The sequence below is a fragment of the Notothenia rossii genome (assembly GCF_949606895.1).
Source record: "Notothenia rossii genome assembly, chromosome: 5".
Classification (NCBI taxonomy): Eukaryota; Metazoa; Chordata; class Actinopteri; order Perciformes; family Nototheniidae; genus Notothenia; species Notothenia rossii.
Genome location: NC_136903.1, coordinates 10,599,865 through 10,617,108, shown reverse-complemented (window position 1 = coordinate 10,617,108; position 17,244 = coordinate 10,599,865). Strand labels below are relative to the sequence as shown.

General features: G+C 41.3%; 1 protein-coding gene across 2 annotated transcripts in view; it reads right to left on the bottom strand.

Moving 5' to 3' along the window:
- Nucleotides 1-17,244, bottom strand: part of fbln1 (fibulin 1) — a 30,113-nt gene that overhangs the window by 11,141 nt on the left and 1,728 nt on the right. Inside the window, exons 2-15 of one of the 2 annotated variants that reach the window (XM_079683204.1) lie at nucleotides 15,436-15,544; nucleotides 13,147-13,276; nucleotides 9,920-10,079; nucleotides 9,338-9,400; nucleotides 9,147-9,233; nucleotides 8,900-9,037; nucleotides 8,666-8,803; nucleotides 7,916-8,059; nucleotides 7,690-7,815; nucleotides 7,433-7,558; nucleotides 6,772-6,891; nucleotides 6,455-6,586; nucleotides 6,230-6,353; nucleotides 1,046-1,191 (exon numbers count right to left, since the gene is read on the bottom strand). In XM_079683204.1, coding sequence (XP_079539330.1) covers nucleotides 1,046-1,191; nucleotides 6,230-6,353; nucleotides 6,455-6,586; nucleotides 6,772-6,891; nucleotides 7,433-7,558; nucleotides 7,690-7,815; nucleotides 7,916-8,059; nucleotides 8,666-8,803; nucleotides 8,900-9,037; nucleotides 9,147-9,233; nucleotides 9,338-9,400; nucleotides 9,920-10,079; nucleotides 13,147-13,276; nucleotides 15,436-15,544 — 1,743 coding nt within the window. Of the gene's footprint in view, nucleotides 1-1,045; nucleotides 1,192-3,939; nucleotides 5,326-6,229; nucleotides 6,354-6,454; nucleotides 6,587-6,771; nucleotides 6,892-7,432; nucleotides 7,559-7,689; nucleotides 7,816-7,915; nucleotides 8,060-8,665; nucleotides 8,804-8,899; nucleotides 9,038-9,146; nucleotides 9,234-9,337; nucleotides 9,401-9,919; nucleotides 10,080-13,146; nucleotides 13,277-15,435; nucleotides 15,545-17,244 lie in introns of those variants that run through there. The other variant, XM_079683205.1, reaches the window with a different exon arrangement.

Here is a 17,244-nt window from a genome sequence, read left to right as displayed (position 1 = left end):
TTTATGAGAAACGACAAGAGCTTAACTCTCCGTGACGTTGAGCATGAGTGTGTCTGAAACATGCACTGTATGCCAGCCAATAGATGCTTGTCAGCTGTCATTGTCTGCGAGTGATTACCGCCGTTACTCATGTCCAACAAACATGGCTCTTTCTCTCTGGTGTAGGCCAGCCAAGCCCGGATTGCATGGAGAACATCATGAAATAACTTATTTAGAGGTCAGTGGCAGTCATATGAATTCTGACAACTGCAGTGAAATGCATTTGAGATTAATGGAGATAAAGTCAAGTTGGAGAGATAAAAATGGCTGAGAAACACATTGGTACAAATAAAAACCCAACAACTTATCATGCTGTCAGCAAATCTGTTGTTTCCCATGATTTTAACAGGACGCTATGTCCCAATAAAGCTTCAACTATTAACCTTATTGGATTGAGGGTTAACAGGAATTTTTTAAGGGGCTTAGATGATCAGCAATATAAAGTAAGCCTTGTGTTAAAAGTTTGACATTTTGGGAAGACCATTGGGCCTTACCACTTTTATATCTGTAGTAGGGCATAGTGGCATACAGCAAATATTAAACTAAAACAAGCAGATGGTTAGCCTAGCATAGACTGGAAAGGTTGAGCTAGCCTGTCCAAAGCGGAACATTTGTCAGCATCTTTATGGCTCGTGAATTCACATGGAAATTGTTTCTTTTACAATACTTCTGGTCTTTGTCTTTGTTCATTACGTTACGGCAGAGTCAAGCTAACTTTTCTATTATCTGTATGCTAAAGTAAGCTAACCGGCTGCTAGCTTAAGCTTAATAATTGACCTAAACATATGAGAGTAGTTTCTAATCTAACTCTCTGCAAAAAGATATACAAAAGGAATAACTTTATTTCCCAAAATGTCAAAACTATTCTTTTAAAACTTGTCACCAACAAACCTTTTGTTAAGGAAACTTGAATATATTTAGTCTCTTTTTATACTTTTGCTGCATGTTTGCATGTTAACCCAAAAATCCATTATTAGTATGCATTTAAACCATGCTTTGTACCTACCCTCTGGCTTTGTGAACTCTCTGAAAGTGGGCATGGAGATGAAGGTGTGGGACACTGAGTGCATGGGGTCCAGGACACAGGCGACATCATTGGGCTGACAGGACTTTACACAGCGAATGGTGTCAGAGCGTTGAAGCCTCGCCACTCTAAAGGACAGAACAAACATACAAACCCACAAAAGAAAACACAAACACACACGTCCTCTGACCTTTAGGTAAAGTCTATATTAAGACGTCAGAGTTAACCACCATTGATTTCTAAAGCCTAAAATAACAGGGCATCCTTGGGAGCAGCCCTCTGTGTAATCAAGAACTCGGTGAGGACAACAGCAATGGCCACAAACAATATCTGGACAACACAGAAGTTACTGGATACATCAGTCAACAAATAAATAACAATCCAATTCTGGGTGGTGCCAATAATTTCCATAGATCATGCTAAAGCCAAACTTAGTAGTTTGCGGAGAGTAGCGATGCCATTGTTGCCTTTATGATGCCGTTTTCAAGCTGTGTGGGAAATGAATTACTACACTCACAAAGAATGATCCACAACCTGCTCAGGAAAATATTTGGATTTGCTGAGCATCCCCTGCTTCACATCAGATAATCTCTTGAGGAGGATTTATGGGGCAAGGGAGTGTTCTAAAAGACTCCTAAATTGTGAGCAACATGACTAGACAACTCCCCAGCCTATCCCCAGGGCAGCTCTCATCCTATTATTTAGAGCTTTGTTTATTCCACAGACTAATCAGTGACAGGTCGACGGGAATGGAGGGCCTCGGCTGGCTCCTAAGGCTAACGCCACCTGAAGTATAACTATTCACTACCTGTCTGCTACATAAGACTTTGAGAGAGGTTTCTAAGTCACTAACAACCCCATAAATCAAGGGTTTGTCTTTGAAACGATGGGAGACGCGATCATGAGAGAGCTATTGAAACTAAATAAAAGCCTTGACTTCAACATCCAAGATGTTAAATGTAAGCTTGGTTTTCACAAAGGAGACAAGTCAGTACACGGTTATATTGGGTTATGAAAACAGCCAAGTTGCCATGTATAAGACCAGTTAATGTGCATGGCAGCCATATAGCCACATTGTGAGTCATGGGCCGTGGATCACTGGCTCTCCTCAGGGGACCTATAGGCTGCAGCTCAAAGCCCAGGCACGGCTTGGGTTGCAGGGCTTCTTCCATGGTGAGAGAGGAGAGAAGCCCCTGACAAAAAGTCAAGCCACCACTGGGTAGGGGCTTGTAATTAGCAATTAGCGGGTGGGTCCAAGTTTTGCTTTGGCCCATGCCAAACCCACAAAATGGTATCTTAGTTTTTAATACCACGGCCTGAGCTGCAGAAAGACCCGAGCGGGGCTCTAGAGGACAAGGTGAAAGATCTGTCTGGATAGAGAGTACATTTACGAGAACATAATGATCCAAACTTAACTGGCCCCTTACACATGGATGAACACCTCAAAGCAGGGGAAGCATGTTGAGCTAAATACAGGACAATACATGTATGTTTGTAGCAAAAATACTGTGCGTTTTTATGTGTATTGCTGCAATTGTTTCTGTGTGTGTGTGTGTGTGTGTGTGTGTGTGTGTGTGTGTGTGTGTGTGTGTGTGTGTGTGTGTGTGTGTGTGTGTGTGTGTGTGTGTGTGTGCGCGCATATTAACGTCTTCTTCATCTCCCCAATGACTCACGTGGCCCAGCCCAAGAGTAAAACCCCAATACTTGCAGACCAGAAAGAAAAACATACTTTTTGGATGAAAGTCCTCTGGTCAAGCACAGGGCCTTTTATTTTTTTGGGTAATTATTATTTATAGTCAGCACATTGATAACGCCCCAACACAAACACTGCAGGGCATCATTCATTCTGAGCGCGGTGATGTTGCTGTACCACAAATTGTTCAGACCACCGGCCAGAGCCCAGAGCCCCATAACTCAATGTCAAAGGGGAGGAAAAAGCCTTATGTGCACCACTATGTTCTTATTTTAAGGATATCCCCAATAGGGACCGAGTGCATCCTTACCGTCCTGACAGCTATGAACAGGAGGAACCTAGGACATCTGAATTTACAGTTATTATAAGCCACAGTCCTCGGGCTGCAGCCTCACAGCATGTCAAACTATTTATACTCTCCCCTGCTGGTGCACATTTCATTCTCTTTGTCACTGCATCCCATCGTGTCACTTACTCAGCCTTCATTTGGATTATCTGTCTGCTTTGGGGTTTATGGCCGCAGTATGGAGTGGAAATCTGTGCATTTCACATTAAGCCTAAAATGTAATGGGAGCTAAAGAGATATGTATGAATATAACTGCCAAAGAAAGACGTATTTGCGGTGAAAGGTAACTGATGTTTCGGGAGCAGGAGTTACAATGAATACAAAAACTGATTTCCGACCGGGATTTGGAGGTGGGGGATTACTTTATAGACTTAATAAATAGTGCAATTTAACATAAATTACCATAAATTATATATAACTGAATGGTTTGACTTATAGATGGGAAATGTGACTTGTGTGTGTTTCATGGTTGATTTAAATGACTGGCCTGGTAGGTTTCTTAGTTTACAAAAATTACAGATTGCAGAAAAACGTTCAAATCATCAGAAGACATACGTTTTAATACTATTAATAATACATTTATATATGATTTTTCCAATTTTAGTGTGTAATACAATTCTATATAGTGTATAGATGCTTGTAGCCGGGTAACTTTAACTCATATGCATTTCTAGAGATGTGCAGCACATGTATTAATGGATTTCCTCTTCACTGAGGCTGTTGGATAATAGCAATATGAAACTATGTGTTGAAGCCTTCATGCCTCCATCTGTGATTTGGCCTTGATAAACCCCACAATGCACCATCATCAAGAACTGGATTTGACTTGAACATGTGTTATTTCTATTTCAATTTTAATAGAAAACTGTTCATCCAACACATAAACCATAGAATGCTGCAAAACGTCAGACTTTATCATGCAACCATCATCAAATTACACTCAGTTGTAGGCAGACATGGGTCGTTACCATTTTATGATTTACCCTGACCTAGAACGCCACCTAGCGGCTAGCACAGCGCCTTACCTCCAAGAAGATACATTCAACTGGACCTTATTCATACTGCTAAATAAAGATCCTTATTCTAGTGTTAAAAAGTTGATTATGAGAAATGCTACAGTACTACAACATGTGCTTATGTTTTCTGATTTAGTTTGTTATATTGTTATGTCAAATTCACTCTTTAAAAAAATGATGTGTCATCTTTAACATGAGCTTAGTGACAAACAGAGTCATATTTGGGGTATTTTTTTACAATATAGAAAAGGAAATAGACAAGGCTTGTAATTTCCCACTGTAAGTTTGTTGCTAATGTGTATAAGGAATAGTTTGACATTTTAGGAAACTCAAACTCACTTTCTTTCTGAGTGTCAGATCGAGGTTTATTTTTTCCCTGTTTTTTTAAGTGTCAGTCCACATTGGAAATATTTGCATATATTTGATGGAAAAAAGGAAATTGAATAGACACTTAAGCAAGGGATACAGCAAACATTAGGTGCCCACAGCTCATTTTGGCGCCGAGGCCATGAACCCATAGGCCAATACAGTTTTAGGCAGACCTGAACTAGTGGCATAAATCAATGAATGAAAGAAACATTGATAATCTTTAGTTATAAACATGCATACTGGACCGATAATGATCAATCATTTGGAGTTATCCATTTATAATTGCCCGGATAGTCGACATTGCAAAACCTTGCTTTGCTATAAAAAATACTGTATGCTCATCTCACATACCTTCTGTGTTAAAAAGTCCTGTTTTCTCCACAAGACGTTGCATTGAAGATGACACATCCTTTTTAAGAGTTTAGTAACTTGTGTAACCTTTCATATTGGTTGTGTTTATTCTAGTAGGGGATTGTAAGGTACTCTGGGCTCCTCCTGGGTAACAAACACCTGCACTTTAGCCATGTATGTGCTGAGCGTGCCGTAGCGACGCAGCCTCAGCTCCAGAGACAGATTGAAGTCCTGCTGCTTGTTGATGAGCTTTGCCACCGACATCACGCCGCCGCTGGGCACTTGCTCTGTCTTGAAGAACCCGCCCTCGTTGCCAGCGGTGATAACAATCTGGATTTCATCGCCAGCCACGGTTTGGGAGGGGCCCATGCGGAAGATGTTGGTGAAGACGGGGATATTGGTGGGGAAGGTGAGGTAGTAGTGGGTTATTCTCAGGGGCATGGTCAGGCACTCGTCAGACTCATTGCAAAGCAAGCGTTCACATCGACTGCAAATAGAGAAAGGGTGGGGGGGCAGGGCAGGACAAGACAGAACAAAACAGGCACAGAGAGAAGGAGAGAGAGAGAGACCAGGTGTAAATTTAATTTGCCCGTGCATGGCATGCAGTGGAAGGAACAACAGTCTCTGCAGCAAAACACTTCACAGGCCAGTCATGGTGCCCTCTGTGGGATCATGCAAGAAGTCCTATCACTGGTGCCTGCATAGGTCATACACAGCCTCTACTGTCATTAAGCCAATGTAAAAATATTCATATGCATTTCATAATTCTGAAACAACAGAACATGCTACAGCCGGATCTTTTCCAAAGTCATTCCAGCATAGAGCATACTGGACATGCACAGCCTTGAATGACATGAATGGGGGTCGGTTTGAAAAGGCCTGACATGGTTTACTGTTGCACTCTGATCTTTCAGTAGGTTGACGTATCTGATATGGCTTTGAGGAACATGGACCTTGCTCTGTGGATGTGTGTGAGTTTTTCTGTCGATGTTGTGCCAAAGGGGCCTTATTATGCTCATTTTAGGTTTCATAATGATATTTTGTGCCTCTACTGTCATATGTTTACATGATGTATTGTTCAAAAAGGTCTTTATTTTTCTCATACTGCCTGTGCTGCAGCACCTCATTTCACCCTCTGTCTGAGCCCAGTCTGCTCTGATTGGTTAGCCGGCCTGCTATGTTGTGATTGGTCAACCGCTTAGAGATGTCCCGCCCCTTAGCCTATCACGTACTGTGTGTTGGAGTGCTAGTCAATAGAAGCACGGGTGTAACATAGTGATGTCACTACATTACATTAGTATACAAAGGAGTCCAATCATATTGGCATGAGAACATTTAAAGTAGTATTGTGTCATGTTCATAAAAATGTGCACAAAATCTAGAAAACTCACGTTTCTCCCACGCGTCGGTAGTTGGACGGACAGTCAAATGAAAGACATTTGAATTCTCCCTGTACATTAAAGCAGCTCTGATCCACCAGGCATGTGTGTGTTCCTGCTACACATTCATCAACATCTGGGAGCGAAAGAGACAATTAGAAACATGTGATTTCAATACATTCACAAAGATAACTTGTGTTAAAATTTACATATGCCTTCATTCGAAGAATAGCTTACCCTGGCAGCTGCGCCCATTGGTTGATAAGGTGTAGCCTTCGACAGGACAGGAACAGTGGAAGCTGCCAGGGGTGTTGTGACAGCGATAGGAGCAAATGTGACCTCCAGTAGGCAGTGCACACTCATCTATATCTAAATATGCAACAGAGGCGGATAAAACAAGTCAAACCAAAATGGAAATCTAAGAAATACACATTTTAACTGCTTGTAATTCATCTGTTTAATATATAAGGCAGTTTGCTATAGTGTATGCTAACACCAAGCTGACTTTTTTTTATATTCCAGTATTCCTCTAAGTAGCTGTTGAAATACTTTACCTTCACAAGTCAATCCGTCTATGTCACTGAGCTGGTAGCCACGGCGACAGTAACACTGGTAGGAGCCGTACACGTTGGCGCACTCTTGACTGCACGGGTTGCTGTCGCACTCATTCAAATCTATAGAGAAGAAATGATCACAGAGCATTTTTAACTCTATCGTACTGGTTTAACAAACAGCAAACCTCCTTTCAATATGTACTACATCAACATTTGCTTGCACAGTTTTCTGGTCTGACAAAGTACAATGGTGTCTTGTTGATTTCATACACTGAATATACTCTAGTTCTCAATCTCGGTAAATGTTCTTGTGAATCTGGATTATATCTTAAACCCAATTACAAGAGGGGCTCATGTGATTTATAAATACATCACAGAGTACTAGGCAGTGATGTTGCTGTTTTATGACAAATGACTACAGTAGAGGTCTCCAGGGAATATTAGGCCCATATGAATATGGCTTTACAGTCCTGTCTCTGATCAGTTGTTTTAAAAAAAATATATTGGAATGTTATCAATTAACCAATTAAACCAAAACAACTCTAATCAAAGACAAAGGGTCTTCCAACAAGGAGCTGATTAGGGGTTTATGTTGTTCTAGCACAAGAAACATACTGTGTATTGCATAACAAGTTGTAATTATAAATTCTTTATTTCTTACCATCACAATTCCTGCCATCAACAGAAAGCTTGAAGCCGGTGGTGCAGCTACACTTGTAGGAACCCAGAGCGTTCTCACACTTATGAGCACACAGGCGGCCAGGGTAGTGCCTGCATTCATTAATATCTAAAACACAGTCCATAGTAAGAAGTTCACGACACGATTGACCATTAACCGTACAGTATGCATGTTTATTTATTCATTGGATACTGTTAGATTTGTGTAAGAACACCAAACATAGTCGACACGCTGCTTACCCTCACAAGTCCGACTGATGCTGTTGAAGATGTAGCCAGCCTCACACTCACAGCGGTAGGAGCCTATCAGGTTGACACACCCGTGACCTGTACAGACCTTATCAGGGTCCTTACACTCATCAATATCTGCAGTGAGGGACGCGAACAAGAAAGAAAACCATTTAATGCTTCTCAGGTAGTTAGAAAATACTTTGTTATGTAGGAATGGTGAGTTTTTCCGCCTTACCAACACAGCGGTTGCCCCCCTCATTGAGGTGGTACCCTCGACCGCAGTTAACGGAGTTCCTCTGGCAGATGTAGGAGCCAACTGTGTTGATACAGATCTGCCCCTGGTGGCATGGGCCTGTCTGACTGACACATTCATTTATATCTGAAACACAGAAACAGATGACATTGGTGCTGGTTCTAGACAAAGACCGGGAAGTCATGGAGACACAAATTCAGCCAGATCCTAAACATGAATTCGGTTTCCTTCTCTGTTTATCAATCCTTCTAACTCTGCATTTCAATATATATGAAGCTTCTCCCTCTTGCCCTGCAGTTCCCCTCTCAGACAACCAGCAGTATTTACTGGTCCATCTGCACTCTGTCTTTCATAGATTGACTACTGTTCATTCATAAAATTGTTGGCATATTTGCTGAAATGTCACTATTTCCTGACAGTCATGCATGCAACAGATATGCGAGATTCCTGTGGCAAAGGAAAAACAACCAATCAGAACCCAGGAGTCTATAGCACAGTGTCTATCACTAATAGGTTTCTTATAACATTTTAGTCAATGCATTAACCGAATCATAAATGATAAAGGTTGCACAGTTTTTCAATTTGATGGGAGTTCACTAGCAGTGGTTGAACTCCTCGATTCTTATGGTTGTTTTCGTTTGAGCATGGTGGAATCTTTGAAAATGCCATTAGAAGCACTTTTGGCGAGGGGAAAGGAGCAGGATTTTTTCACAAATGTCTCATGGCGCTTACCGATGCAGGTGCCGAGGGCATCTTGGATAAAGCCGCCACCACACTTGACCTTAGGGGAACAACGAAATGACCCCTGGGTGTTTTGGCACTCAAACTCTGGGCCACAGTTATGGATGCCAGTCTCACACTCATCAATATCTGAAAAAAGGGAAAAGTGCTATTGAACACACTGATAGTACCTGCTAAGATACACAGTAAGTTAGTAACGGAGGCAAACAGCACAGTTTGACTGACCTTTGCAATTGTTATTGTCAGTGAGTTCATAGCCAGTCCCACAGCTGACCTCTCTCTGGCAACGGAAAGAGCCCTCAGTGTTGATACAGCGCTCGCCCGCCCGACAGTTGCTGGCTCCCAGCAAACACTCATTGATATCTGTGTTTGACAGCAGAGGTTCTCTTATTGTGTTGATCCTCCCAACTATTTTGGGCTCTTATTGCTGTCAAAATAATTGATACGTTTCTCAGTTGAAGACAATACCCACCCTCACAGCTCTTTCCATCTGGTTTGAGTTTGTACCCTTTAAAGCAGGTACAAGTGTGGTTGCCAACACAGGAATGAGCACATTTCCCTAAAAATGTAAAACAAACACGTTCATAATTGAGCGATGCATTTCTTTAGATTAAAAATCAAGAATGTGAAGGGAAGCTTGTTTATTGCCATAATATAACATACCCTCGCACTGATCACTTAAAACTGAATTATCTCCATTTTCATGGGTTTCATCCTTGATAGGTACTGCATGAGAGAAAAAAACGTCATTATATATCCATCTATCATAAGAAGCAGCCCTAGGACATTCTCAAATAATGCTTTGTTTAGGGATGCAACTGAATAATTGTTAAGTCTATGACATTTTAGAAAAAAGAGAAAAATGTCCGTTGATTTTTTTAAGGACAAGGGTGGCAGCTTCAATGTCTTGTGTAGCTACCCATAAGTCCAAAGCAAAAAGGTATTCATATAACAATTCCACACAACAATAAAAGCCACAAACTGTTCCTAGTATAATCTTGGAGAAAAAAGTACAATGTGTTTTTGCTGGATGGCCCATGAGCAACACACTTGCAGCTGCCTTAAAAGCAATGTCCACATACATCCAGCAGGGGGCAGTGTGAGCTCATTCTTATGCTCCTTCTCCAATATTTCCAGATATTTTATGTGTTCTACCGTGATAGAAATTGCCTGCTTTGGTTAAAGAAACTTGTTTACATTTTTAAATGTTGCCTACTGTAGTTCTACTCATTTTATTTCACTAACATTCCGTTTTTTGTGTAGGTGTGGTCTGGTTATCTGCGGCTCCGTGTACACAGCATGCTCGGGACACCAAGCCACACTGGTAGCCCACCGACAGGGTGTGGTCACAGGGTAGACCCTTCTCCAGGGTCGCCTTCCCCAGGAGACAACAGTCGCAGCACATCTGCAGGACACAGAGTGGAATACAATAAAAAAAACATTTATAATAGTAATAATAATAATAATAATAAAGCTTTATTTATATAGCATTTTTCATACAACTCATGCAGCTCAAAGTGTTTTACAAAATGACACATCAAACAAGTACAAAAAAAAAGAAAAGAAATTCCCCTCAGATTATTTGTTAAGAACTTTAAAAGGAAGGCAGCAAAATATATCACATTGTACCATGTTAATAGACACAAGGAGGTAAAATGTATGATAATAAAAATTAAATTAAATAAATAATGGTTTCTATCTGAAAGATAAGACACAAGACAACTGAGTCGATGCAAAACTATAAAATATATCTAGGTTTAACATAATATAGGACAAAGAAAAAGAAAGGAGAGGAAAAACATTATGCCATAGAGTACTATCATCAGGGAAGAGAAACTGAAGGGAAAGAAAAAGGAGATTGTGGGATGATGATTGTTGTTAAAATACTGGAGTTACATGAAACAGGTTTTTAGACGGACAAAAATAGGAGGATGTGTTCCAGACAGCCGAGCTCTCAATCAACCTGACAGACTAATATAAGGATGATTGAGATGAAGTCACGAATGATAGGCTTCAGACAGACAGATGATAAGCAGTAAGTCAGTCAGACAGTCAGTCAGTCAGTCAGTCAGTCAGTCAGTCAGTCAGACAGACAGTAAGTCAGTCAGACAGACAGTCAGTCAGTCAGTCAGTCAGTCAGTCAGTCAGTCAGTCAGTCAGTCAGTCAGTCAGTCAGTCAGTCAGACAGACAGACAGTCAGTCAGTCAGTCAGTCAGTCAGACAGACAGACAGACAGTCAGTCAGTCAGTCAGTCAGTCAGTCAGTCAGTCAGTCAGTCAGTCAGACAGACAGACAGACAGTCAGTCAGTCAGTCAGTCAGACAGACAGTCAGTCAGACAGTCAGTCAGTCAGTCAGTCAGTCAGTCAGACAGACAGAGATGAAATGACATCATCCCCTCTGGCTGAAGCATCCTCAATCAATCTTTTTGGCAGCCTGGTAATGTCAGCCAGGGAGGGAATGAAAGGTGCACAGTGTGGGGGATGGGCATGTTTGTGTTGTATTTTGGGCTATAAGGGTAAATCAGTAAATGTAACCATATGTGGTGCATTTAAGTAGTGATGGTGATAGCGAGGCTGAACACAAGTCTCAAATATTACAACTCTATTTGTGATGTAAAAATAGTCGGTTACTCCTTAATTTGTGGACCGCATGGAAGTTGGCATAGCCATCGCTATCTTGGTTTCGGCAGTCACCATCTTTGTTTTTATTAAACCAGCATAAAAGCAGGGCTGTCAACCCTCACGCATTGAGTGTGAGAGTCACGCAATTAACACATATCTCACGCACTCACGCCACACATGCCTTTCCTCAAGCTAAGTTTTCGTCCAAAATAAATGTATATAATATACAAATAAAGTGAAGGAACAGCAAACCGAGCGGTCTACGAAATGAGACGGTCTGGCTTACGGAGGACTTCATGTTTTACAGGTGACAGGTGTGGGCCCGACAATATGCCTGCACCCAGGGGTGTACTGTAGTGCTGCCGCCGGAGAGAGAGAGAGAGAGAGAGAGAGAGAGAGAGAGAGAGAGAGAGAGAGAGAGAGAGAGAGAGAGAGAGAGAGAGAGAGAGAGAGAGAGAGAGAGAGAGAGAGAGAGAGCCTCTAGGGAGGATGTTAAGTCAACCCCCACTTGTAATAAATAGCACTTTACCCCTGCTTACACCTATATGCCGTGAGCTGATTATCGAGCCTTCATTGTAACTGTCGTGGGTATACTACTATGTGCGTATTCCACTGTAGCGCCTGGTGCATTAATGGGAAACCCTAAATGTTTGAGCACCCTCTATGAAACGTAAAGCTACCCCACAGCACCCCCAAAAGAAAATCTCTGGTGCCGCCACTAGTTTATGGATACAACCTCTAATTTATTAGAGTTAATCCCTGTCAAGTTACGTTTATAAATGTTTTTTTTTTTGTTTGTACATGTTCAATACATTTGTAACACTGTACACATTAAAGTTTCTCTTTTTTGTTCACCCCCCCACCGCAAAAAAAATCCCACTCCAAGCTGAACTCAAAGGTTGGTAGCCCTGATAAAAGATAAGGCCAAGTACAACCAAACACTGACTTTTTTAAGTAACTCAAATATTACAATTAACCGTCTTAAACTGAAAACTTACTGGGATATCGTTGTAAGACTGAAACACGGAGCACAACAGAAGCTAGCCACTTCCCTCCGCTTCCAGTCTTTGTGCTAAGCTAAGCTAAGCTAAGCTAACCATGTTGTGGCTTTTTACTCCATAGTCATTGTGAAGACATGACAGTAGAATCAGTCTGCGTATCTAAGTCATGGCAAGCATTTCACACGAGGCTAAGAATATTTTTCTGCTGAAGGATATTTATTTCTTGTTTTTTATATATTTAATTAATGTATTGATTTGACCATTATTTTATCCTGTTAAGAGTCAGTGAAGCATCTTATACTCATACGTATCTTTTGTCTTATTCCCCTTACATTCAAGTATAAACTCCAACCTGCACTTCAAAGTCGATCAAGTAAAGACAAGCTGGCTTCTGGCAATTACAGTACCTCATCATATTAAGAAAGTGCACCAACTTGCTAGCTATATTCTGCCAAGCATTCATCTCAGTGATGTGAGGATGTGCAGTCTGTTGTGGAAATATCGGGCCACAATGAGGGGAATAACATATAAGTGTGGAAAGTGCTTGGAAGGGAGCCCGATGAAGATTCTAGTCAAATGTTTAATCTATCTGACAGCAACAAACTCCATTCCTTCGTGGAGTGACATGCCTCATCCTGCTCACAGTGTGCACACACCATACAAAAACACACACACAAATGATCAATCTCATCAATCATTTGCGTCCAAACTGGCTGCCTGGCAGAGTAATATACAGGACAGTGATTGAGTAGAGGGAGATTGTGATCTATTTCAAATATGTTTAGCTTGTCAGGCAAATTTCAACAAACATAAACGTACTGTATGTATGTGCACAGGTAACAAACACACCTTTGTGGTCTTTTTCTCGCAGGTGTTGGTGAACAAAGAGTCACAGGCTCCTTGGTCTTTCGCCATGTTGATACCAGTGGTGCACATGTTATCTTCAAGCACTGTCACACAGCACTGCTCCTGCACTATCCTGTCAGCAAGAGAAAAAAACACAAAACACAGATGGTGCATTTATTTCCAGCTCTGTAACTCCTTGGTGCAAAACAACTCTGCCTTAAAGTGCATCCCATTAAAATCAGCCTGAGGCAAGCCTGATGGGGATCTCAGAGTGGAAAATGTGTGGATAAATGGGTTCAGTAAGAACGCTATGGATTAGCATTGTACGTCTTAGTGTCTTCCGCAATGCATACGTCTGTTAGGGGATCTTGCAGTGGATCTTGTATCTGTCCACAGTTAATCTGGCATGAAACTGAATCTATCATCTTGATTAACTTTGATGGAAATGCAGGACTGTGTGCATGCTGACCTCTCGTGATTGTGGGGATTCACTATTTATTTGACTGTTTTATACCGTCACTATTCACTTCTTTTAACAAGCCGTTAGGGATCGTAACTTACGTAAACAACTGCTTCTTTAGCAAAAAGCATCTTCCTAGGCTAACATATCAAGACTATACCGAGTGTGTTGCAGTCCACATTTGTTGTTTATCTGAAATTCATCAAAAAGTTTGGTCCGATTATCTGCAGATTCATTCTATACTCGATCATTTATATTCCAAGTTAGACACGATACAAGATAAATAGCCTATACATCAAAATGTTGTTGCCATCTTGACTGTGAGAGACATAAGGGACCATTTAAAGAGATTACACTTTTCTTTGTTTGGAAAAGGAGCAGGAGACACACTTGGCAGGGACCTTTACTCTTTGAGCACTTTTCTAGTCCACTACTGACGTCATTGCATTGTATAAACTGTTATGAGCAGCACTCTCAGTTAAAATCAACATTTCAGTCCCAGGATAGTGGCCGCCTCCACATGTCCCTACGGATTGTAGTTTTTAGAGGAATTGATCTTATATATTATAATATCTTAAAAACAAACCACTCCCTTTGGATAAGCATGATGTGTTCTGTGAGAAACGTTGACTAACAGTTGCCAGTAGATACAGTTTGCTTTTGGTAAATGACATCAGCAGGGCAGAACCATTATTGAGAAACACGTTGTTACTGCAAATCCTCCTGGACATCCAACCTGATCTCAAATCTGATCTCGGTGCTTATGATGATCGTAAAGTTCTTATCTCTGCAGGGCTTTAATAAAACACTGTATGACTATGATACCTGCGTCAAAAGCAACATCTGGATTAAGCACAGCTGCTCACACGAGACCACTATTATCAAAATGAATGTATGTGTCAGTTTGATCAGATTTCATTGTATTGTTAGCAAGTGCTTTCCAATCAGTTAATACTCTGTCTGGAAATCTGTCTCACTATCACTACAACACAGAAAGAAAAAAAAACGACTCCACTCTCGTTTCCGAATAGCCTCTTTATCTACTCTTACCAGAAATATTTTTTCCAAATAAACTACTACTGATCTCAAACTCACATCAAGGCACACCCCCCCTCTGCCGAACCTTTTAAGGACACATTGGTGCTCTTGTTTTTCTTTTCTCTTCCATTATTTCTTTTTTTTTCCTGTGGTGTCTGAAGTAATCGTTCAGATTTCCTGTTATTGCCTCGCTCCATCCTCACTCCATGCTGCGTTTCACCTCTAAGGTATTTCCTGGGTATTGAAACAGCCCCTCTACTGACCCCCCCTCACCTCTTTTCCACCCCGCACCCCCCACAAACCTCTGCCCTTTCCTCTCTTTCCCTCACACACTATAATTTAGACTAATTTGGGATCACTTGGGGTGGCTACGGTAAATGTGTTTGCCATCAGTGTTCACAGCAGCAGATCTCCCCGGCTTATGGTCCCTGAACCTGTGGCAGCACACCCTCTAGGGTTACCAGCAGGCCTGTTATTATCCCATCACTATTACTGTTTCCTGCTCTCACGTGAAGTGAATAATGTGCTTGGAGATTTACAGGAGTAAGGTAAAGCAATCTCATATTAAAGGCCTTCAGACATCCCATTTATGGTACGGGCCAGATCCCTCGGGGCCAATACTGCATAAGCTTCTGTGGTGTTGATAGAAAATGTAAGATTGTGACAAATGGCGCTGCATTTAATGATTTGTAAATCTGAATAAGCCCCAGACTGGTCTCCCGAGCGCTCTATAAACTGCATGGTGTATAGATTTGCGGTCAGTGAGAGCAAAGTGGCGGATCGCTCCTGCTCACCTGCATGTGGTGGACTCGGAGATCAGAGGGAGGGCCGCACAATCTTCGTTATCGTTGCCCCGGCTCTGGCCATCTTTACAGCAGCCCTCTATGGACATCGGCTCTATTCCTACAAACATTGAAAAAAGAACAAAAGGTGTGTGAACACAGGTAGGAGATGTGTGCACTTCCCGTTCACTATGGACTCTGACGGGGACATTGCCGCATTGAGGGGACCCCCACCAACATAATCACTGCAGGAGATCGACCCCATATGGCACACTGCTGCCTCTGCTATTATCAAATCAGCCTAGGCATACTCACATGGTGTTGAACCCTCACCTATAGACTAGTTTTGTTCATGAAAAAACTAAGTATAACAAATAAAACAGTCAAAGCATTGGTTAATGACATTATGGATTCTTGTTTTTGGCAAAAATATATGTTGATGCAAGGTCAGACTTAAGGAATATAAGGATTTTGAAATGTAACCATAATAAAAACCGATATTGCCACTGTCCTTCAGGGTGAGTTACCCTTTCTCCTCATAAAGATGGAAAAACTCAATTCAAAATATGTCAGGCAATTTTAATTATCCATAGGCCTTTTTTTTGCCAGGGCAAGGAATGATGGATATGTTGTTGCAGACACAAGAGAGGCTTTTTTTTTTTTTACTGGAGCAACACCAATTCTGTGGTTATCTGGCTGTTTATTCATGTGTATTAAAGAGCGTGGAATGCCTCGACTCTGTAAACAATCAGCCGTCCCAATCACATTCATTCGCCTGTGGTTTGTATGATCTGCCAAACGTGAAATAGTTATAGCTGATCGGCTCCTTTTACTTTGTTTTGCCTTCGGCTTAAACCAGGATAAGTGTGCCAAATTGATATAAAAAATAAGTCCTAGGAGATTGGAAAAAAGAAAAGAAACTCACCATGAAATAAATTGTATCGACCCATTGTAATAGCATATGAGGTGTTGCTGGTTAGAGACACAATGCCCTGAATTTTGGGAAATAGTGATTGTGAAATGCACTGAACAAATCCATCTGTGTGAGGCACAGCGTCTGCCGTGAGCAGTCTGGCAAGAGTCAACAACTTCAGATAATAAGTTAAATTACGTTAGGAGGAGGAGGACAAGTGTCTGGAATAGCAGTCCTCGGTTTTATGGATATGCCTTCTCCCAGAGGGGCAGGAGGAATTTTATTATAACCAGTAAATCAAAGACGAAGCACAAACAGGAATAATCATCACAAACAGCATTGTTCATGTTTGTAACAACACAATTTGCAATCAAACTCAATTTCTCAGAATAGCTGGCAGGCTTCAGCCCAGAACTAAGTAGGGGCAAGACACAACAATGACTAGGGTTCATTTTTTTTAAATCAACATATGGGTTATTTTCTGAAGAAATTGAGTCACTTCCCAATTGCAAGCTACAGGAATACAAAGCACAGCTTTATAACCATTGTGACCACTGCCACTACAAAAAGGATAATTAAGCTGGCAGAAAGGAGTGAATTTGGAAAGAGGATTTATTACTTGAATGCCACATTAGCTGACTCACTACTGACTTCTGGAAGTCTGGCATATCCTAGAATCCTGTAGCCAATAAACCTTGCAGCAGCTGGATGAAATGAGATGGCATTTTAAAAGCTTTTCACATCAGCTTACCAAGTGGGCCATCGTACATTCACTCTCTCTCTCTGTCTCTGTATGTTATAAACCTCAATCTGCTTTCAGAGGAACACCAGGATGTTGCACTAGGACTAAAGCAAAAACATTTAGTTATAGGATAATATGGATTTGTTGTGCCATTGATGCCTAATAC